Here is a 22,942-nt window from a genome sequence, read left to right as displayed (position 1 = left end):
TAGCAATAGTCCCAAGAAGACACCTGGGATCATTCCTTGTGCTATCATTGTGACGGCAAAAGAAGGCGGCTCCTAAGTGTCCAGCTTTCTTACAGCGCTGTGCCAGGACTCCCGCCATCACACTTTTGCCCACGTCTGGGTCACCGAAGACAACATACGCCCTGGAGTCGCCAGGACCACTGAACCACTTGTCAAAATCTTTTAAAAGCCACTGTCTTGTAGCTGCGTCACAACGCTCGGCAAAAAAGGCGATGTCTGATTCGCAATTGGCAATTTCTGTAAAAAATTGAAGCAAAAAATTAAACGGATACTTGGTTTATCCTATTCACATGTTTAGGTGATGAAACGCCACTTGTGGGAAATAGAACAGGACCTTCTTAATATAATTATTATAGAGCTCCCAAACAACAATCAGTTAAAGGGACACAGTCAGCTTTGGTACCGTGCTGACCTGGACACTAGTTTTCTCATTTTGAAAAAAGTTCACCTCAACCTGAAATCAAAGTGCATCTAGAAATCCGCTTCAATCTTCACAGTTTTTTGCTTGATTTTCAATCGTTTACTGAATAGCCTGTTTTTGAGTGTGCTTTTGCTCATTCTATGATACTATTTTTATCATATTTGGTTAAAAACAGTATGGATCGCGTCTCTGTGATATGCAAATTAGCTATGAAATGGCATCTAATGCGCACGTGCTCCAGCTGACTGTGTCCCTTTAAAACATAATCCCCGGGTCTACATGTAGGTAACTGGCCGTTGCTACATGGCTGACTCATCAGCCATGTTGCGGCAAAGTATAGTAGTAGTAGTATTAGCAAAATTCGAGAACATTTGCCCTCGCCAAAAGAACGTGAACCTAGACAACTGAAATCAGTGATTACATTTTCGGAGGGGGGCGTAAGGGTTTGCGGTGATGCGGTTTTGCGTTATTTTTGGTGCGGTTTTGCGGAAATCTTTATTTTAACCTGCGGTATTGCGGTTTAATAAGACTAAGCCGTTTGCGGTTTTCATAAATTTCCGATCGCGGTAATCGGTAAAAAAAGAGTCTGCAGCCGTCTGCACTTTCCAGTTGTGACAGTTATTACTCGGATCCTGACGCTTCCGATGACTTTTGATCTCTTGTTTATGTTTTGCAAAGGTCCATTGTTGTGCAAGCAAGCTTTGCTGTTTGTAATTTCCGCTTTTTCCAGTTAATAATTGGTATGATTAACCATTTTATCCAATGATACGTCGACTTGTTGACTCTCCGGGCTGGGAATCTTTCGCTCGGATTTCCTACAGTATTTGCCGTGGCCTCGTGCGGGACAATGTCTGCCGAGCAAGAAGAAGTGGATATGAGGATGCTCGGGAAGAGACGATGTTACTACAAGGAGAGATTGGAAGCTCGGCGACGTTTCTTCTGGGAGCAAGAACTCGCTTCTGGAGAGTTATACGCTTCAACAATCGTTTGCTTTACTGAACTCTTCATGGGGCTGACTACGTTGTCTTCGGGTCATTCAAAATTCTTGGAAAATTTTAAATGAAATTTAAGGTTGATTCAGTCGAATTGCGACATAAAATGGAAGTTCCGGGCTCGTATTCGGGATATTTGAGCTTGAAAACTAGCATCTTGACGAATTTTCACCAAACAATAAAGTCGCAGAAAGCTTGCGTTGTGTAACATTCGAGTGGTTTCCGGTGCTGAAGTCGTAAACATCGATGTTTTTCAATTGGGTAACTCAGCAGTATTCGTGCGTGCGCGAGCGCACTCATATTAGTTCCACAGCAGCATAACGAAGTCAGTCCCACGGACGTGTGTCAATTATTACAGTATTATTTTATGAGTGCGATGATCATACGTTGATTAACATTAACATACACTTTTATCAAACTAAATAGGGTCGTATTTCTAATGGAATGGCGAACTATAAGTAATGATGACGGCACCGTAGCACATTTGTAACTACGGTTTCGGTATTTTGGTAAATTTCCATGCGGTATTGCGGATTTTTACCAAGTGACTGTCTTAGAGAGGTGTCCAACTTTGAAGTTTAGTTACAGTAAAATGACTGATCAGAAAAAAAACGGCAAGGGACCAACACCAAGTGACCGTCTTAGAGAGGTGTCCATCTTTAGAGTTTAGTTACTGTAAAATGGCTGATCAGAGGAAACGGCAAGGGACCAACACCAGGTGTCCGTCTTAGAGAGATGTCCGTTAAGAGAGAGCTGACTGTGACACACTTGCCAGTTAACCTCTCTTCACCATGTTCTCTGTATCTTTTATTTCAGGCTTTCAACAGGGTTTCGGACAGTCACAAAGATTTCTGATTTGACGAATTCATTACGAATAGCAATGAGTGCTAACAACACAACATCGTGCATCATTACTGAAGATCCTATAGCAGCTAAAGTCTGCAAGACACTGGCGTACTGTTTACTGCTTGTAGTCTCACTGCTGGGGAACACTTTAATCATCATGGTAGTTTACCGAGACAACAAAATGTGGACCACCACAAACTTACTCATTGTAAATATGGCGGTCTCCGACCTCCTAGTTCCCATATTCGCCATGCCTCGGGCCAACGTCGAGATACTCTACGGAAATCTCCGATGGCTTATCGATGGCGTGTTAGGAGAAACCCTCTGCAAGCTGACAGCATTTTTTCAAGACATCTCAACGGCGGTGTCTGTCCAAACCTTGGTCGCGATTGCCGTAGACCGTTTTTACGCTGTGTGGTTTCCTCTGAAGGCGGCCCGTATCAAACCTAGAGTGAAATACGTGATTTTATTGATATGGTGGATATCAACACTTATTCACGCTCCATATCTTTATGGTTTTAAGATTGGCACGTTCAGTGGCAAAACCTACTGTTTCCTGGGTTAGTCTCGCTCCGTCACAAAAATCGTGTTTTTACTGCTGATAATTATAATATACGTGATACCTTTGATGTTGATAACAATCCTGTATAGCTTAATAGTCAAAAAGCTTAGAAGACAAACCCTTTACGGAGTAAGGAATTTGGTCGTTCACTTCAGTAGTCGCGAAAAGAGAAATCGAAATGTGCTCAAGATGTCCTTAGCGATCGTTGTTGTGTTTTTCTTATCAATGTCGCCGTTTGTCGTGTATTTATCAGTTTCTCTATTCAGCCCTGAAGGAAAATTTTGCCTGTCAAAGGATTTTCGCTTTGTCACTCAGTATTTAGTTCACTCCAATGGCATAATAAACTTTTTCACGTATTTCACCTTCAACCAGAGTTACCGCCGTGGCTTCTTGTCAATCCTTTCTCGTATTTTCTGCTCGTGCTGTTCCAAATGTAGCTGGAGACAAGAAGTGGAGATGACGTCACGTATTGGACAGGAGTCGCACGCCGCTTCAGCTGGAACCGTTAACTTTGGAATGGACTCTGACACTAAGGACGTTGTACTCACAGGGTTACGCTCAGTGGAGAGTGCTGAGCTCAAAGTGTTTGAGAATGGTAACATGTAGAAAGTGAAAAAGTCTCCGTTGGGACAAGTGGTCCATATACCACGAGAGCTTTATCCCAGTTTCTGTATTAGACTGCGGGCAGTCTCTCTTTTCCTCGAAAATCCGTGGGGAAGAACGCAAAACAAGTAGGAGTGCGAGCGTGACGTGCGAAAAGGCAGACTGCACTGGTTTCATACAACGATTTGGATGCTACAGTACAGTCTCTCTTTTCGCTCGTCTTCCGATGCCCGCGCAACCAGCGGCTCGCGGCATCGCCGTTCGCACGTCACGTTCGCACGCTTACTTGTTTTGCGTTCTTCCCCACGGTTTTCGAGGAAAAGAGAGACTGTTCGCAGTCTATTCCTGTATCTGATTATGTAGCATTAAGCGACCAAAGTATACTTACTCCCACTGAATTGGGTACTAGTTCATGGATGGGGGGTTACTTAACCCAAGAAAGAGGGAGGCACTGTGAGAGTAAAGTGTGTTGTCTAACAACACAACGCAATCCCTCAGGCTAGGGCTCGAACCAGGACCGCTCGATCCAGGGTCCGGCACACTAACCATTTGGCCACCGCGAGTACCACAAGAGTAAAGGTGAAAAAGACTCATAAAAGTAAAGCAGTTAAGGTTGAGAAGACTCTCATAAAAGTTGCTAAATAATTCCCCTTGTTAGTTTATAATAATTCTCGAATTTGAAAAGTGGGGCCACTATTCATTTCTTTAGATCAGTACTTCTCTCCCGCGTGGGATGAGCTTGTCGCGCGCTGGCGTGGGAGCTGGTCGCGCTTTGCGCGGGACGAGCTGGTCGTGTCTCGAGCGGGATGATTTAACTAGCCTCTGGGTTTCGTGTCCTTAGATGGAAACCTTTTTAAATGCGAGATATTTCATCACTTGCTGTTGCGGAAACCATTGCTTTCACCAATTGTTATAGTCTGGGCATTGTTTGTGTTGCGAATTTTTGTATCTGTTTTATGCCACTGGTAATCTCAACAACGGTCCCTTAAACAGTATACTGCGTCAAATGTTCTCGAAACCTTTGTTCGATAGTTTCCAAGAGTGTTTTACTATGTACTGAACCCCGTAAATATGCCAAATATTTCAGACAAGCCCTAGTTAATGACAAATGAAGAATCTTTTCTCCCGAAGAAACCAGTAAAGAGGCTTTTTTTGTGCAAACAGCTACAATAAAGTACAAACACACGAATTGCTTCTGTTTACTTTGTGTTGAAGAAGTTAGAATCAACTTTTTGCTGAGAAGCAACCGTGCGACAGACTCCGTCACCCAAACATTTGAACTTTTGACTGCGTGGTCGAGTAACTGTAAAAAGCTATTTTATAGAAGTTCATCATAAAGTAAGTCTCAATGTCTTTTCACACATTCAGTATATTTTATTTTTATCCTAAAATGCCACTAACAATGATACAGATCCCTTCAAGTGAAGAATCGCAAAAATAGTCATTTAACTTTATTTAGTATCTAACATAGAAAAAATTAGACTTAATCAACTTAAACATAGTATGTTTGTGCAACATATTTTGCTGCCTATATGCTTTATCGAGTATATCATTCCCATACAATTAATAAAACCAGCCGTTTAAAACAATTTTAGTTCTCTTATCTAATGCATGCTTAGTCTAAAAAGTACTCCAAAAATGTTCTATTATATAGCTCTACTATAAAATATACTGCAATTATAAATTGAAATACCTCACACAAAATTTTTCACTTATAGTGAAAACTATTAGCACGTTTACAGGGGGAACACTTCAAACTAAACTACAAGTACAGCCTTGATACCAACAACAAACAATACTCGTACACACAATACATATTGTGTACATTTTCAAGATGACAACACGGCGGCCATATCACTCTTCCGAACTATACAACAGTACAGTTTCATCTGTACAGTGTTAATCTGATCTGAGGTAAACTATTCACGAATACCAGCAGAAAAGTGCTGGTTAACTTGAAACTATCCTCTCCTGTAATGTGTTTATTTTACTGAAATTCCTTACAGTTTAGAAAATCAATGTGGCCGCCGTGAAGACAATACATGATTCTAAGAGCACATGGTCAAAAATTTCCTACGAAAACGCATTTACATTAGTATATGCCTACACATAAGCTCAAAAACTTTTTTCGTTAAGCTCTAGACCTTTAAGTCAACTAATAATTAATTAATAATTTCGAAAATCCAGTCTCAGATTGTTTTTATAGCATACACAGGAACAATTCACTAAGTTTCACATTGAAACCCTGAGCTGTTTAATTTCAAACAAAAAAAAGTCAAAATATTTTACCAAAAACTAAGCCACTCAAACCCCGCGAAACGTAACTTATTGCAATACATTTTTTTGGTTAAGTAGATGAGTATGAAAACGAAGGAAAATAATCAAGTTGGAGCTATAAACTTGATATGCCATCCTACTCTGAGAACTATCACTAAAAGAAATGTCTGATAATTGGAAAAGAGAATTCCTCTTTTGAGGTTGACGCTGAAAGGGTTAAGAAACAGAGTTCGAGTCCAGGGACGCTCGATCTTATAATGCACGTGACCAGTGAGCTACCTATCGGTTTGGGTTCTTATAATCTTTCATATGATTTTTAATCAAAACGCAAACACAACTCGTCAAATAAATATTAAGTGGTTCTTTGTTTTTGAGGTTTTTTTTTCAGTTGGCTACAAAATGGCTGCCTCCTGGGGGCTGAAAATGAGAATCTCAAAAGCGATTAACAGATCTTCCGCGCTCGCGATCGAGCAGGTGTTCCAAATTTTAAGAAGTTTGTACAATTAGATGCATCGATAGGTTTGACAGCGCCTTTGGAGTCGCATCAGCCTTCGAAAATTAAAAGCTGTTTAGCACACGTCACACAGGTGGGTGTGCAATTCATTTGATCGCTTTGAACCGAAGCGTTGCCTAAAAGATCATATGCGTGTTTCACGGGCGCAAGAGCATTATTTTACATGTTTGTGTTTGGGTTTCGCGCTGCTTTATAATTTCACTTGATTAAAATAATCAAATTTTTGCAACCTTGCCTTTAATTTAAAGGAGTTGATGGGTCTCCACAACAAACATAAAGTATGTTGCTAATTATATTCAAGTCGCATTCACAAATGGTCGAACTCAGCAACCCTTTGCTTTTTTGGTTGATATGCCTGTTGGTTTGACTGCTTTTAAACCGGGGCGAGTGTAACTCATCTTTAAGGTGATTTCTTGGATATTGTGGCACGGACAGAAAACTAATTACGAGTGATCCTTTCTTGCTCTCTATGACTCAACGACAGATATAGACAAAAAGTACTTCTATACGATGATACGAGTGCCGCAAGAATGCGATAATCAAGAGCTCCATCTTTGTAAGAGGAAACACGTCTATTGTAAAGTGGTGACGATCAAGGAGTCTCCAAACGACTTCTCAATTTCACTGATTTCTAGTACTCTGTGGACAATATAAACATGACTTGTTAGCATGGGTACGTCTTGGCAAGATAAAAGGATGCTTGATGCTCATTCCAGTAACTCATCACTGTCCTCATCACTGTACTCGTTGTCGTCAGAACACAACATGAATTCCATCTCCGCTATCCGCAGTTCTGCAGCATCCGAATACTCTGTGTTGTCAGGACACCGAAGATTCTGAATTGCTGCCGTTGGTTCTCTCACTTGTCCACAAAATGCCACGGTCATCTTTTCACTGCCCATCCTTTTCGGCGACGGCAATTTTGACAGCATCGCGCCCCTCAATCCACAAAGTTTTACTACGTTCATTCGACCGAAAGAAGTCACACAAACAACTTTGTCCCCTTCAGCGGACACAGCCATGCTGACGATGTTTTCCCGCCCTTGCGCAATTTTTACGAAGGCAACGGCTTTCCACTCACTTAAGTCCCACAAGAACAGAGTACCATCTACGCCATAGGAAATTAGGTAACGGTTTCCTTTCAAAAACTGACAGAATTCGACTTTGCCTAAATGCGCACGTGGTAGTTGCAGAATAGATTGATCTGTTGATGTTTCGAGTAGACAGAGGAGAATTCTGTCTGAAATGCAGTAAGCCAACAGGTCATTTTCTGGTGAAACTGTACAACGAGTGAGTTTGTAGACCTCAGTGTAAGGCACGCCAGTTTCAACTCTTCTCAATATGCGACATGGCTGCGAGGAATGATCCCAAAACTCGATGTACAATTCAGAGCATATTATTAATTCCTTATTGTTTGACGAAAAACAAAAGCAACAATCTTCAGACGTCAGTTCTGGTGAGTCAAATGATGCCGATAGAACTTTCTTCTGAACATTCCATACAAAGAAAGACAAGCCACTGCTTCTCCGTATACAAAAAAGAAGTAAGGTGCTGTCGGCTGAGAATGTGAAATGCAGAACAATGAACTCCTCATTTGTTTCAAAAATGGAGTCACGACACTTACCATGATCAGTAGACGCCTCAGTAAATGCCAACATGGTATGATACAATAATATTCTAGTACTTTGATGAGTCACAATTAATTTTCCGTCTGGTGAAAATTGACCTTTGCTCACCTGCTGAAACTTACGGGAAGGATATTTTAAGGAAGTCTCGGAAACTATGCCTCCTTCGTGATCCGATGTCTTCATTAACACAAGCCATAAATTTGAATAAAGCACCAGAATGGTGTCAGCGGAAGCAAACGTCACTTGCATTGGTCCCTTCACAGCTGGAACGAAAAAATAACTAAGGAAACCGCTGGGAAAATCCTTCAGAAAGATAATAGTTTCCTCATCATCGCCTTGAAAACGATATCTTGCTTGCCTTTCAGGAATCAAAGACAAGGGAATTTTGCCAGACACACTAGTTAGAGTGGCACCAGTCGCTAGAGACAAGGAGTGCAATGACCTTCCAAAGGTCAAATACAAAAAAAATGCACTGTCGTATGTGAAAGCAAAACGCACGATCTTCTTGATAACATGCACCGGGTTTCCCCAATCAAGACTGTGTTTGTGTTGGTGTTTCCCACGGTACAGTTGAACTGTTGTCTCATCGTCCTCGAGTCGGATAGCGACCCATTTCCCATCTGGTGATACACAAGGTAAAATGCTAGTAAACTGTTCTTTCTCTTTCACATTAGGGAGATTCTGCAGTTCTAATAGCGCGTTTGTGAAGGTCTTAGTGCCAACATGAAATGCCTCCAGAAATGAGAAGTCCCTGAGTGATGTCAAAAAGAACAAGTATTCCGTTCCGAATGAAGGCGTACAGTAATGGCAAACGGTGGTCAATAAAGCAATATTGCAAAGTGACAGTGCCTTGTCTATACCGGAAAAAAGTCTCCCACATCTGTCGAGCGCAGTTCCCAAATGACAAAAGTACGTGAACGGGCTCATCTGAACACCCGAGGAAAAGGCCTGCTCAAGAGCAGATTTACCAGTCTGCATATCCCAAACTTGATATTTAAATATCCTTGAGTAGTGAGTGATAATGAAGTCACGCACAACTGTCAAAGTTGGTGTCTCACAGTCTATCCGTGATGGGCAATACCTGCATTCGGCCTCGAATCTTCTCCCCAACCAAAACCAAAATAGTTGCAACATTTCCAACAGAGCGCACCACTCATCGTGGTGCGTTCTTCTTAGAACATTCAACAAGTTTCTCATCGCTGGAACAGAGTCTCGATCTTTCTCTGCATAACGCGGACTTGCCGCGGGCAGTCTGTCAGAAAAGCAACTACAAATCGTTTCACTCTCCTGGCCCTGAGCAACTTCCTCTGCGGCCCACAAACAAAGGTAATTCAGCAGGCACAATGAACAACAGCTATCATTTGATAAGGGTAGACTGAAACTGCCACGTTTTACTACAATCCACTCTCTATCAAGAGTAATTGAGCCCCATTCGTGCATCTGCGTATTCCCCAAAAACTGAGGAAACTTCTCCAGATTTCCTGTTTCTACAGAGAACCATAAATCAAGCCGCCCAAAAAACAAAAACTTGCCATCTGGAGAGAATTCCAGATAGTTACTCCCAAGAACTAAATCTGAAAACCGCTCCAACACGATTTCGTGAATCACTTCAAGCGAACAAGAATCAAAGAAAACGATATTTTTCCTGCGTCTGTTGATGTGAGCCAGCCGCTTCCCATCAGGAGACACCGCAAAGTGGCTCTGGACGTACAGACGCTTCGAAGGCAAAACCCGCGAATTGCACTGTAGCCAAGTGCTTGACACACCATCTGGGATAACAACGTTGTCATGGACAACTTTAGAAGCATTCTGTAAACAACAATGCAGAAGGTAAGGACATTCCAAGAGAACAAAAATATTTCTTTCCAGAGCCAAGCACACCTCAAGGAGAATTTCTTTCCTGTCGTCATCGTGAAACTGACGGACAGTCGCCAGCTTAAAATCCTCAATAAGAGAATAAATCTCAATTCGCCTGCTCTGTATTCTATTTCCAATATATTTGAAACTTGTCAAGCAACTGAAAACAGTTTCCGATGAATCCTTCCCTGGAAATCCACTCAAACACCGAATGCCAAAGCTAAGAATGTAGTCAAGCAAGTCAGGCTTAATGAGGGGAACGCCCCGAGATTGCTTATGAATAAACCCAAAGAGAATTTCAACGATAACATCTTTGAGATAATTGGCTTCAACGTTCCTGTCAATGAACAGTTCTCGAGCCTTGTCCTCGTCAGTCAGCCACGCCGGAATCAGGTTGTGCAGGAAGGCGAACGTCTTCGAGAACACCATAAACAGGGAAAACGCATCTAACACATGCTGCTTGGGAATACTCGATTTTTCTCTCTGGAGGACGTACGAAATAAACGAGACGGGAAGCGGGGCAGGAGCGGCAATGGCACAACCGAGCAACTTCTTGAACAAGCTACATCCCACTTTGTCAAAAACACGCTTGAAATTTTTTCGAAGGAAGCTGTCAAAGTCTCCAGGGAAAAGATCAACCAGCTGAAATGACTTACCTGATTGCACTGGAGCGTTCAAGTCTTTGGCAATGTAGAAAGCATACAAAAACGATCCATTGCACTTTTTCGCCAAGTCATCCACCGAGAAGGGGAGGCGGGAGAAATCTACATTCTTTCTCAGAAACAATTTGATGTCCTGCTGATGCTGCTGATAAAAATTGTCGTGTTCGACATTTCCGGCACAAATTCTTACACAAGGATTGTACTTTTTCAAACTAACCTGCACCGTGTTTTCAGGGCGACTGGTAATGAAGAACACAAGCCAGTTTGGAAGCAGAGGAAAGCGGTTCATTATAAGATCAAGGAAATCTTCCCTGGACTCGTACTGCGTCTCATCCAGAGCGTCAACAACGACTAACTTTCTCTGGGTAGAGTGGCACATATAAAGCGGCTCTTGTAATAATTTAGTAAACAATTCCTGAACACCTAGATTAGAATTGCCTAAAAGTTTTCTTATCCCACCCTCCCCTCTCATAATACTATTGTACTCTCTACTGCATTCACAGAGTTGACTAGCAATAGTCCCAAGAAGATACCTGGGATCATTCCTTGTGCTATCATTGTGACGACAAAAGTAGGCGGCTCCTAAGTGTCCAGCTTTCCTCCAGCGCCGTGCCAGGACTCCCGCCATCACACTTTTGCCAACGCCTGGATCACCTAAGAGAACATACGCTCTGGAGTCGCCAGGATCACTGAACCATTCGTCAAAATCTTTTAAAAGCCATTGTCTTGTAGCAGCGTCATGACGTGCAGCAAGAAAGGCGATTTCTGATTCACAATTGGCAATTTCTGTAAAAAATTGAAACAAAAAATGAAACGGATACTTGGTTGATGATATTCACATGCTTTCAGTGCTGTAATAATAATAATAATAACTTTATTTGAGTGTCTAGTCTTCTAGCTAGCCGTAAGCTTACTAATCGGGGACATTGTTAAAATTAAAATATAATATAAGTATAAAAACGATTCTGGTCTATTTACATTAAATTATACTACATTTTCGTACACTCTTTGTATTTACATCTAATTCCTAAAGTTAAGATACTACTTTAGAATACGGAATATCGAACCTATATTTATAATACTTATAACTAGTGTTTACGGCTCAAGAGTTGCAAAGGTTACACCCTTTGTATGTGTCGCCTCCGACAAGTCCACTGAGGTCCCTTCCCCTGATGTTCGCCTTAAATCGCTGCAAAGACGTTTCTTTCTTGTCCCTATTGTCTAACTTCGACCACATCAATGGCCCAAGGAAGCGAAGGGAATGTTTCCCGTACTTTAACGCAACTTAGAGGGAATACAAAAGCACCTTTTTGAAATAATGTATTATTACAGAGCTTCAAAGCAGCAATCAATTAAAACATACTACCTAGGTAAACTGTCGTTGCTATACGCTGACTCATCAACCATGTTATCGTGATGTAGTCGTTAGGTAGCAAAAATAGAGAACAGTTTGCCGCCTGCAAAAGAGCGTCACCAGCAACGTAGACACGTATCTATTTGAATTGTATTCATTTTTCAGCCTGAGTCATTTCAGAAATGTCTAGTACAAGAATTTGACTCAAGATTTTTCTTGAGTCAAATTCTTGGTCACGAGGCAGTTCAGCGAAACATTATACTAGCCTGATAGATTTATTCCTTATACACGAATACATATACAAGAATGTCATTTTGATAGACTGAATCATCTTTTAGCTGCTCGATGTAGTTCTGGTTCATTTTCCTCACACTGCTTGTACAATGAAAAATTATTCAAATTACCATAATTTATTTGGGTCTGCTGATCTTCCAGGTAAGTAACACGTCTTTGCACATCACTTATTTGGTCTTGAGTAGTGCTCACTTTGTCGCACAGAGAGCTTTGATCCTGCTTGATGACCTCTTGTTCTTTCTTGATAATCTCTTGTTCTCGTTCTGCAATAGCAACTTGTTTGCCCAAATGTTCTCCCAGATATGCGACACGTTGCTGCACCTCTTCTTGTTCAGATTTAAGCTCACTTATTTGGTCTTGTGTAGTGTTCACTTTGTCGCACAGGGAGCTTTGATCCTGCTTGATGACCTCTTGTTCATGTTCTACCATGGCAACGCTTTCCCTCAATTGCTCCAGAACTAATTGAGAGTCATGTAGCGCCTTCTTTACATTCTCTCTGTTTACCTCTTCTTCAATTGCCATCTTGTCAATGTCATTCTTCAATGCACTCACATCTTGTTGAACCGTCTTTACCAGATCAGGGTCAATGGTAGCATTCACGCACAGTATAGCACCTTTGAGAGAAGCAAGGTGTGAGTATTAATACATATACTTTAATTTGTGTTAACAAAAATTGTTATCGAAAGCCTTCTGCTACAAGGTCCCAGTGTTAAAGCATTTTTGTGTTCTGTTAACGTGATCCAAGCAGGAAGGTAGGGCTCTACTTTTGTCTGTTATTCCCAATCAAGGAATAGTTTACCTATTTACCATTAACTAAGAACGTCACTCTTTACACTGTCAGGTTAAGGCTGGTATATTAGTTGTCTAATTTACCATTTCAAAGGATAGGTTGTGTCGAATTTCAAAGGATAGGTTGTGGGTTCTGCTTGACTGAACCAGTCATAGTGTGACCAACTGCAGTTTTGAAGCCGGTGACTAAAATTAAACGCGTTGGGAGCTTGGAGACCACAGGAATACTGCTCGCGAGCTTGAACGCTCAATCATCCAGACTGAAAATGTCCAGGGGATGATTGCGCATTCAGTTTGAAATATAAACTGTTTGACTATACCTTTTGTTTGCCAGTCTTTCAGTTCATTTACAAGGTACATCTCATCAGCTTTCGGCAGGCCCACGGATTTTAGCAGCTTTTCCATCTCAGAAAATCTAAGTGAAAAACTCAATGAGTCCCAGTCACTGAATACACAGTGTGCCCAGGCATTTCTAGCTTGTTTAACATCATCAGCAGTACTCTGCACAGCCAGAGAGAAGACTGGTACTTTACCAAGCAAGGTGAGCACGGCAGATGCATCACAGTGTTCATCAAAGGCGTTAAACTTGGCCATGTGGTTCTCTACATAGAGCTTGGCAAAGTCAACATGTGATGTCACTCGGCAGTCAAACTTGGAATAATCATACCTCCCACCTGGCAACCTGGGAAATACATTGTTACCATTGATGTTCTCGTACTTTAGAAATGTTGGCCAATTCTTAAGTCGCCCAGATGTTGTTTGAGTGTGAATACTGTGGCTCGCCTGAAGTTTACCATACTCCTTCTGAACTTCATGATCTACAAACAAACGTATTTGGGAAACCAGGACCTTGTTGAGTGCAACTCCAAAGACTAACCATCTTTTCTGGTTGTCAGTAACGTTCTGTAGTGTAGACCTACATGTGCACGTAACAAGAATAAAAATCATTTTAAAAACAATAACTGTAATTTTACAGTTTATTATACATGCGTGGTGGAACATTATTTAGTTGTCCGTTGTAACAACCCTTTACAGTTGGAGGCAAAGTGTACATGTATATGAATGTTTCTATTAACAACTTCCTTCCATGAAATCAGGAGTAATTTAATTTAAAATATTAAAACTGAATATTTAATACTACACAATTATCAAAGTAAAACTATTGTATACAGTCAAAACTCTTCACAGCGGCCACCTTGAGGACAGAGTCGTGACTGTTGACGAGATATGGCCGTTATGGTAAGGAAAGTTGTAATATGACACCTGTTTTTTTTTTTTGAGGACGCAACTTTTTTGGCTTTTTGCATATAACTACATAACAAAAACAAAATATATCAGGTAAACAAAAATAAAACGAAAACCGAGACCAACGACGTATGGTACGGATCAAGTTTCGTGACCTTTTGTATACACTGTTCATCAGTCACTGATTCACTGGCCATGCATTGCGGAGGCTATTTGACAGCTGGGGCATGGTTTACTGGCCGTTGCCTTACTATAATGAGGCGGCTGTTGTAGAGCGTTCAAAATCAGAGTGACTCTATGGATCGTTGACCGGGCAAGGTGGCCATCAGTGGAGGTTCAACTGTATTATCGAGTGTATTGTATTTGCATGCCGGTACTTCTTGAATTACACTGTTAGTACAGGTAATCGTACGATTCGACTGTGACTGCAATCTCAGTGACTCTAAAGACACTTAAGAGCTCTGCAAACTCAACTCACCCTGTAGCTGCTACAGCTGCCATTGTTAGATTCCCTTAGTGGTACAGCAACAAACTTGACTCAGTTTGTGTTAACTCATCTCTTCATTGCAGTCTTGGAACTAGCACTGAGATAGATGTGATAGTGATACGTTAAAATAAGACATCTGAAAAATGAACATATATTAAATACCACACTCAAATGCCCTTCTAATATATTGCACAGTACAGCATTAAGACACTGACAGTATTATCACAGTTTCTCAAAATGTACTTGGATAACAATTCTACCTTGTCATAAGTCTACATGTACACCACTACAAAGTCGCATTTGATGCGAATGTGCGTTGTTGGTCAGTACTTTGCGTTTCGCCGGGAACGTACGTTTCGCGAGTCTCTGTCTTAAAATCATTGCAAATCTTCAACTTCGTCCACATTTTTTAGATATTTGTTTAGTATGTGGAATGAAAGGTAAGCACCAGTTTTCAGTGATTTACAAGTTTTTCCACAGATCAGGGCAAGGAGGCAAGGAGGCAAGGAGATGAGGACGCCAGGACAAGAGAACGTGAGGAGGTGGAGGAAGCAGGGAAGCGGGAAAGCAGGGAAGCATGCAGGGAGTCAGGGAGGAAGCGAAGCAAGAAAGTGAGGAAGCAGGGAAGTGGAGAAGTGGGGAAGCGGGGAAGCAGGGAAGACATGTTCATCCCTTTCCAATGAGGTGCCCTGGGGTCTCCAAGGATGATGGCTGTCTGTCTAAAGGAAATCATAAAAGCTTTCTCTTGCTCAGGCACGGTCACTTACCAGAGCAAAAGACTAAGAAAAATGTACAGTTTGGAAATGTGCAGAGGGGAAAGCAAGCCTGCAAATAACAGTCGGTCATCTGATAATTAACCAGTAAATTCGTAAATTTGAGGTTTTGACAGGTAAAAGGTTGGCCTGATCAAACACTCTGTCTGGGCATTTCTGCTACAATGAAAAATACCTTAACTTGAAATTTGTGGTCGAATATGGAACAAGTTATTTTATTACACTGCCACAAAATACAATGCAAAAAAGCTTTGTTATCAGTTTTGTTTTTATTTGTTTTGACAGGTAAAAGCTTGGCCTGGTCGCATACTGTCTTGGCATTTCTGCTACAATGAAAAATATTTTAACTGGAAATTTGTGCACCGAATATGGAACAAGTTATGTTATTCTGAAAAATGATTTTATCACACGCAATGTATCATCCTAAATGTCACGTTGAATTGTAAAACACGCTACCTCAGCAGCATGCACTATTTTGACGTGTAAATTTACACATTTTGAGGTGTGTCATGAAAGATTGTGAAGCCGCATTTAAACAGAATTACTGATTCGTCTGAAACACTACTAAAATCTGAGGTCTTACATTATTGCTCGTTGTTTGTTATCTGCAAGTGTTGTGGAATTAATTTTCAGTGACATAATTTGACCTGATTAACATATTATGCAAATTGAATGCAATCGCTTTCAAAAACTTTAAATCTTCTAAAACGTAACTAAATGTTTTCTAGTCCGTATGATCAAAACTCAGTTTTATAGCTCTTTTGATATTGTTTTTTTTTCATGTCTGTGGCTCAAATATAGTTCTGACTACCACAGAAATGTTTTTGTGAAAACTGTGAATGTACAAATTAGTCATGCTTTGTAGTCACGACCACTTCCAATAATACAATTCCAATTTCATCTAATTATGCAAATGTTTTATTCAATTGACCCCAAAAATTTTCAGGGGAACATGCTTTCAGAAAAGTCAAAGAATTCATTTCAACCAATTTTCAAGTTTCTGCATGTTGTGAGTTTTTATACTGACAAGCTGTCCACGTGGGAGATTGTCTCATCGCTTTTACCATGGTTTTCCTTAATTAGAGGTTGTGGGAAAAACTAAGTGATACACAGAAATTCAAAACTTGATACACAGGAAAATAGAGAATGAACAGTCATGTGATAAAGTGCGTGAAGGCATTCCTTGTCTCAAATGTCTAGAATGTCTCTAATTTTTAATTTCTTATGACAACATTTTTTTTTGTCCAACTATAGACTGGCATTTTGTCAGGTCAAAACTTGTCCTGACGGTTGACCTGACAAATGACAAAAATTATTTGCAGGCTTGGAAAGGAACAAATGGACAACTGACTAAGTCCAGCTGGGTATCAAGAAGTCTCTCAAATAGTTCAGTTTATAAAGATGTTTTTTCACAGAGCTCTTAATATAAGTTAAGCACATAAATTTGCTAACTCTATAAAAATGAAGCTAAGACTAGTCTGCACTGCATGCTGGGCAAAGAGAATAACTGACAACAAGAATCAAGATATTGTAGTAGATTTTACACTTGGTAAGGAGATAAGTCATGACAGTCAAGCATAAAAGTGAGGGATTCAAAGCTACAAGCCCCAAAACCCAGTTTGGGAGGATCCTAAAGGGAAAATTATTTCCTTTCAGGACACTGACATTTTATCTTTGTCCCACACCCTTGTTACAATTGATAGACACTGTATCTTTCTTGATGAGAATGTTGTGTTTCCTGAGTGTAACAAGTTGTTGTCTTCTATCAGGAGACACTTACAACTCTTTGGAAGCCAAATGCCATGATCTTAGTACATAACATTGTGTGGATATCTAAGCAAAGTTCTTGCTAGTCATACTTATAATCAGAGTTGCATGACATGTAAGAAAATCATGTTACAGCTTTTGTCTATGTATTATGTTACAACCAACTGAGATGAACCAGGGAGGGTATCAAAGGGTTTATGAGTAACAAATGATGAGGGCAAAATTAGGATGTGATGCATGAAAAGCAGCTAAATTAGACAGACGCGATTCATGAATTTGTGGCAAACTTTTTGCTAACAGTAAGCAAAAGTATGTGATGTATGAATTTTGTTAAGATGTTTGCAAGAAAATCACAATGCCCCCTTTGCTACCCTCACATCAAGAATTCCAGGTGTAGTCAGTTGACAAACTGATAATCGATATCAATCAATAACAATCAATATTAAACAAAGATTAATATCAATCAATGTAATTGATGAAAATTGAAGCAATAAAGTTGTGAGTTTGATTGTTACCGATTGCGATAGCAATCAGTAATGATTGATTCAATTCATTTGGTATTGATTGTTATCAAAAATTAGTTTTGTCCTTTTGTCCTAACACTGATAAACTGAATGACAAAATTTGTCTGTAATAGTTTTTTTGAGTGATTTTCTCTTCATAGCCAGTGTGTATCTTATACAATTATCAACAACAGAAAAATTTTGGGCTTTATATCTTTCTTTGCTTATAGTTTGCAGCACCAGCTAGAACAAGCTCAGCCCAGAGTAGCAGTGTAAAACCCTACAGTCTCACTGTAGCATCAGCATTTAGATGAAGCAAAATAAACAACACAGTCAGGGTATGTTCTAGTGATCTCAGTTATTTGCATTTTTTTACAATTGAATTGACAATAGATTAATCTCTGAAGATAAGAATTATAGATTGCTAGCAATTTTTGTCAATTGAGAAAAAAATTCTGTGAGTTTGATTGTTATCAATTGATTTCTGATATCAGTTATTATTATTATTGATTAACGGACCAATCGTTTATTACATCCCAAGGGGTGCCGGTGGTTTTAGACAGAGGTACAATTTTAAAACAATTAGCCCCTTTTTAGGGGGTAAATTTTTCACTAGTAAGAAACCTGAGGGGGTCAAATTTTATGACACAGCAATGGCAGTCCATACTAACAGGTTTTATAACAGAATCCAGTAAATAAAGGAAAATTTCCCACTAGTGGTTCTCAAAGCGACAGTAGGGATAAAGGCAGAAACAAATTATTCCTCGAGCAGGGAACAAAAATTGCCTGCATTAATGAGTCCACTGTATCAAATGATCAGTAATCATCCAACAGTCCTGTTTTTGTGACAGCCCGCAGCAGCACTTTTACAGCTAGTAACGAGATGTTTTCATTAAGTTATTCATACATGAAAAGATGATTTTCACCTTCATTTTGCTCTTGAAAGGTTCTGATATTTCTCTTTTAGTCGCAGAGAGACAAACTATCACAAGTAGTTCTGAAGGATGGAAGGACATTGATATTGGGTGGCTCCCAAATAAAGGAAGCCATCACTTGTCTGATCAAGTAGAAAGCCAAAATAACGAAATAAAGGCACATGATCAATCATTGTTTAATACAAATGGGAGAACCCTTAAGCATGAGTGGCAAATGTTTCATCACATCAGTAATGTCAGACTGATTGAATCACTATCAGATATGAGTAATGAAATGTCCTTGTCGCTATCAAGAATTGAACAAGCAGCTAGAACGTTTGCTAGGATTTTAAAAAATAAAAGTGGAGATGAGAATTCTGCTTCCAAAAAAGAAAAAATGCTAAGGAAGAGGGGAGGGGGGGGGGGGGTGGGGGAAGGCACATTTTTAAAATAAAAATTGGGAAGGGACTACTAAATTTTTATCTGAAAATATTCTGGGGAGGTTCAGTTTTGAAACCCTACGTCTACGCTATTTTGGAAACCACCGTCACCCCTGGAGAATTCCTACGCCAGGAGAATTCCATTCTTTAAAAAGCTTGATTGATAGAGGACTCATCAGTAGGATCATGATCACCATCAGCATGTCATCAGAACGATCACGCTCTATGTATGAACACATTTGGTGTTGAAAAGCAGCAAGGTAATGTTGTAAATTTTGACTTCCATGGCCTAATTTGTTTGGAATAAAGGAGGCCCCATATTACTCACACTTTATAATTCACTGTATTTTTATTGTATTTTTATTACATTTTATTTTATTACATTTTAACTCTATTTTTATCGTATTTTTAACGGGCTCAAAGGCTAATCGCAAGCTAACAACTTTTTAGGGGGAGCTGGGGGGTTTTTCAGGCTAACCAGGTTCTATTTAGGCTAACCAGACTGTTATTTTATAGGCTAACTGCTTGCATGTTAGCTCGCATACTTATATGATTCGTAAATATGCTTATCAGTTTACTAATATATACAAACGTTTTTGGCTTACCTTCAACGAAGCACTATCTCTTCAGTTGATCTTTTAGAACCTTTCCTTCCAATGGCCAAGAGTCCAGTTACGGAAAATATGCCAAAACAAGCAGAGTTCGAATGAAACCAACACAACTTAATTAGTAGCCAAGCAAAGCGAAAGCACTTGGGGTGCTTCCGGGTACAGATCCAGTTCCCAGGCCCCGTCAGTCATTTTCCATGACGGTATCAGCCAGTCACGTGCACATGTAACACACTTCAGCTACGTGACACATGCGTGGATTGTATCATGGCAGATCATGGTTTGTTTTCCAGTGTTTCAGGAAACCGGAGGACGGAGGAAATTTTGGACGTAAGGGTTTCAGCATAATTATTTGTCTTCGGCCATACAGACGACTTCATGCAAACAATTTCCAGACGAAACCGGATAACTTCGTCATCGTCGCTACCCGATCGTAAATTAAGGGAAAAAAATTTCTTGGTTTTTTTTTTTTTTTTCCTCTCAAAGTTTATTGATAATGGCGAAGAACCCGTAGATTATGTGAAGAGCTGCAGGCTAAGGAATCTTCAGGAAATAATATCTCAAAATCAATTTAATAAGGTGGCTCAAAACAGTTCCTAGCACTTTCCAAGGCGTAGATTTTGATGGCTCACTTGATGTTACAATAATTGAATGAAAAAAACTGTCCAATCATTGGTGAACACGTCGGTATCATTTTTGTGACACCATAGACTTCAATTGAAACAGTATGTTCAGCAAAAAACAAACTCAATTTTAGCTTTAAGTACTTATACTTATAAAAGGAAACGGTGAAACCATTCTTATTATCGAATTATGCGATACGCAGGATAAAATAAAACTTTCGGCAAAATTTAAAACGTTCTGTACCGGGATTCAGCGCCACATTAAATTTTGGAAAATTTATCGTAAGTGCTTCTCTCCCGCGTGGGATGAGCTTGTCGCGCCTCGCGTGGGATGAGCTGGTGGTGCCTCGCGCGGGACGAGCTGGTCGCGTCTGGTGCGGGATGATTTTACTAGCCTCCGGGTTTCGTGTCCTTAGATGCAAACCTTTTTAAATGCGAGAGATATTTTATCACTTGTTCTTACGGAAAACATTGCTTTGAGCAGCTGCTATAGTCTGGGCATTGTTTGTGTTTATATCATTGGTGATCTCAACAAATCGCCTCAACAGTACCGAGCTCGAGTCACATGTTCCCCAGACCTTTGTTCGCCAGTTTTCAAGAGTGTTTTACTATGTACTAAACCCTGTGAATATGCCAAATATTTCGGTCAAGCCCTAGTTAATGGCAATGAAAGAATTTTTCTCCCGAAGAAAGCAGTAAAGAAGCTTTTCTGTGCAAACAGCTACAATAAAGTGTTTACTTTGTGTTGAAGAAGTTAGAATCAACTTTTTGCTGAGAAGCAACCGTACGACAGGCCAACTTCGCCACACAAACTTTTGAACTTTTTACTGCGTGATCAAGTAACTGTAAAAAGCTATTTTATAGGAGTTCACAATAAACTAATTCTCAATTTATTTCCACACATTCAGTATATTTTACTTTTTTCCTACACTGTCACTAACAATGATACAAATCCCTTCAAGTGAAGAATCGCAAAAATAGTCATTTAACTTTATTTAGTATCTAACAGAAAAATACTATTTACATATATGTAAAACTAGTATCTACGTACAACATAGTTTGCTCCTCTATCATTCCTATACAATTATTAAAACTATCGCGGTTAGTTTAGGTTAAAAACATTTTCAGTTGTCTTGTCTAATGTATGCTTGGTCTGTAAAATACTCTAACAATATTATATTATATAATTCTAATATAAAATATACTGCAATTATGAATTCAACTACCTTATATGAAATTTATCCCTCACAGTCAGTTATAGTGCTCGGTACCCTTAACAATTTCAAATCTATCAGCCCGTTTACAGGCGTAACACTTCAAACTAAACTACAAGTACAGCCTTGATACTAACAACAAACAATACTCGTACACACCATAGATAATGTGTGCATTTTTCAGATGTCAACACGGCGGCCATATCGCTTTTTCAAACTATACAACAGTCCACTTTCTTCGGTGTTTGCCTCAATCTGAGCAAACTATTCACGAATACCAGCAGAAAAGTACTAGTTAACTTGAAACTATCCTCTCCTGTAATGTGTTTATTTTTCTGAAATTCCTTACAGTTTAGAAAATCAATGCAGCTTCCGTGAAGACAATACATCATTATAAAAGCAGATGGTCAAACATTTCCTTCAAAAACACATTCACATTAGTACATGTCTACACATAAGCTCAAAAACTATTTTCGTTAAGCTCTAGAATTTCACGTCAACTAATAATTAACTAATAATTTCGAACATCCAGTCTCAGCTTTTTTTTTATAGCATACACAGGAACAATTCACTAAGCTTCACATTGAAACCCTGAGTTGGTTAATTTCAAACAAAAGAAAGTCAACATATTTTACCAAAAAAAAAAAAAAAAAAGTCCCACAAACTCCACAAAACGTAACCTATCGCCAACATGTCTTCGCAATGCCTTTTTTTAAAGTAGATCGGTGTGAAAACGAAGCAAAATAATCCAGTTGGAGCTATAAACTTGACGAGCCATCCTACTCTCAGAACTATCAATAAAAAATGTATGATAATTAGAAAGAAGAATTCCTCTTTTGAGCTTGACCCTGAAAGGGTAAAGAGACATAATTCGGGTCCAGGGATACTCGATCTTATAATGCACGTGACCAGCGCGCTACCTATCGGCTTGGGTTCTTATAATCTTGGATGTGATTTTCAAACCAGGCGCAAACACTACACATAAAATAAACAAATGCAACTTTGTATTTGTGTTTTCTTTCAGGTAACTACAAAAATTAAACCGAGCAAACTGTGGATCACCCAGAATACGCACTCAACAAGAAAGAAAACGAAGCCAAAACACTCACAGTTGGCTTGGGTTCTTTTTAACCCCAAATAGTTTCAGCGTGCATAAAAAATGAAACAAAACAACTTATTTACTTGGGTATTCCTTTTTCTTGGCTGTGGGAAAAGTGTTACTCAGAAAAGTGGCCAATAATCAAGCAATGGTTGCACTCGAAAGTGCAGTACGGTTGTATAGTCTACAAAGATTGGCTTCTTCCTGTCACTTACCTTCAACGAAGGGTCAATAACCCACCCAGCGGAGGTTTCCGTTTGGATCTGCGCCACTTTTGACCGATACCTCCAAAAATTATGGGGTAGGTTAGAAAACTATTAATTTTTGAACTACCAATTGAGCGGATTTCTTGCAAAGTATGCTAAGCAAAAGATTATAATACCGTGATGACCTTGTGCTGAGGAATCGTAGAACAACTAACTCGCTCATTG

At 39.7% G+C, this 22,942-nt stretch overlaps 2 protein-coding genes and 1 pseudogene across 3 annotated transcripts in view; 1 reads left to right on the top strand and 2 right to left on the bottom strand.

The window, feature by feature from the left end:
* The window catches only part of LOC145465670 (uncharacterized), a 52,429-nt gene extending 32,746 nt beyond the window's left edge, over positions 1 to 19,683 (bottom strand). Inside the window, exons 1-5 of one of the 2 annotated variants that reach the window (XM_081449443.1) lie at positions 19,573 to 19,683; positions 14,562 to 14,667; positions 13,159 to 13,754; positions 12,160 to 12,663; positions 24 to 276 (exon numbers count right to left, since the gene is read on the bottom strand). In XM_081449443.1, the coding sequence (XP_081305569.1) occupies positions 24 to 276; positions 12,160 to 12,663; positions 13,159 to 13,754; positions 14,562 to 14,584 (1,376 nt within the window). In that variant the 5' untranslated portion in view covers positions 14,585 to 14,667; positions 19,573 to 19,683. The remainder of the gene's footprint in view (positions 1 to 23; positions 277 to 12,159; positions 12,664 to 13,158; positions 13,755 to 14,561; positions 14,668 to 19,572) is intronic. The other variant, XM_081449442.1, reaches the window with a different exon arrangement.
* Positions 2,333 to 4,150, top strand: LOC145465674 (neuropeptide SIFamide receptor-like; annotated as a pseudogene).
* Positions 5,614 to 11,801, bottom strand: LOC145466163 (uncharacterized). The gene is made up of 2 exons (XM_081449925.1): positions 11,768 to 11,801; positions 5,614 to 11,187 (listed from the first exon to the last, which is right to left on the bottom strand). The coding sequence occupies exons 1-2, from the start codon at positions 11,799 to 11,801 to the stop codon at positions 6,962 to 6,964; spliced, it is 4,260 nt and encodes a 1,419-aa protein (XP_081306051.1). The 3' UTR covers positions 5,614 to 6,961.
* Positions 19,684 to 22,942: the final 3,259 nt, after the last annotated feature.

The sequence above is a fragment of the Orbicella franksi genome, chromosome 13 (assembly GCF_964199315.1).
Source record: "Orbicella franksi chromosome 13, jaOrbFran1.1, whole genome shotgun sequence".
Classification (NCBI taxonomy): domain Eukaryota; kingdom Metazoa; phylum Cnidaria; class Anthozoa; order Scleractinia; family Merulinidae; genus Orbicella; species Orbicella franksi.
This window is presented reverse-complemented; position numbering and strand designations above follow the sequence as displayed.

Excerpts from the sequence above, each read along its gene's own strand:
- LOC145466163 (XM_081449925.1), bottom strand. The coding sequence starts at position 11,801 with ATGAGTCAGCGTATAGCAACGACAGTTTACCTAG. Across the intron at positions 11,188-11,767 it reads AGCAACGACAGTTTACCTAG|AAATTGCCAATTGTGAATCA; the intron begins GTAGTATGTTTT and ends AATTTTTTACAG.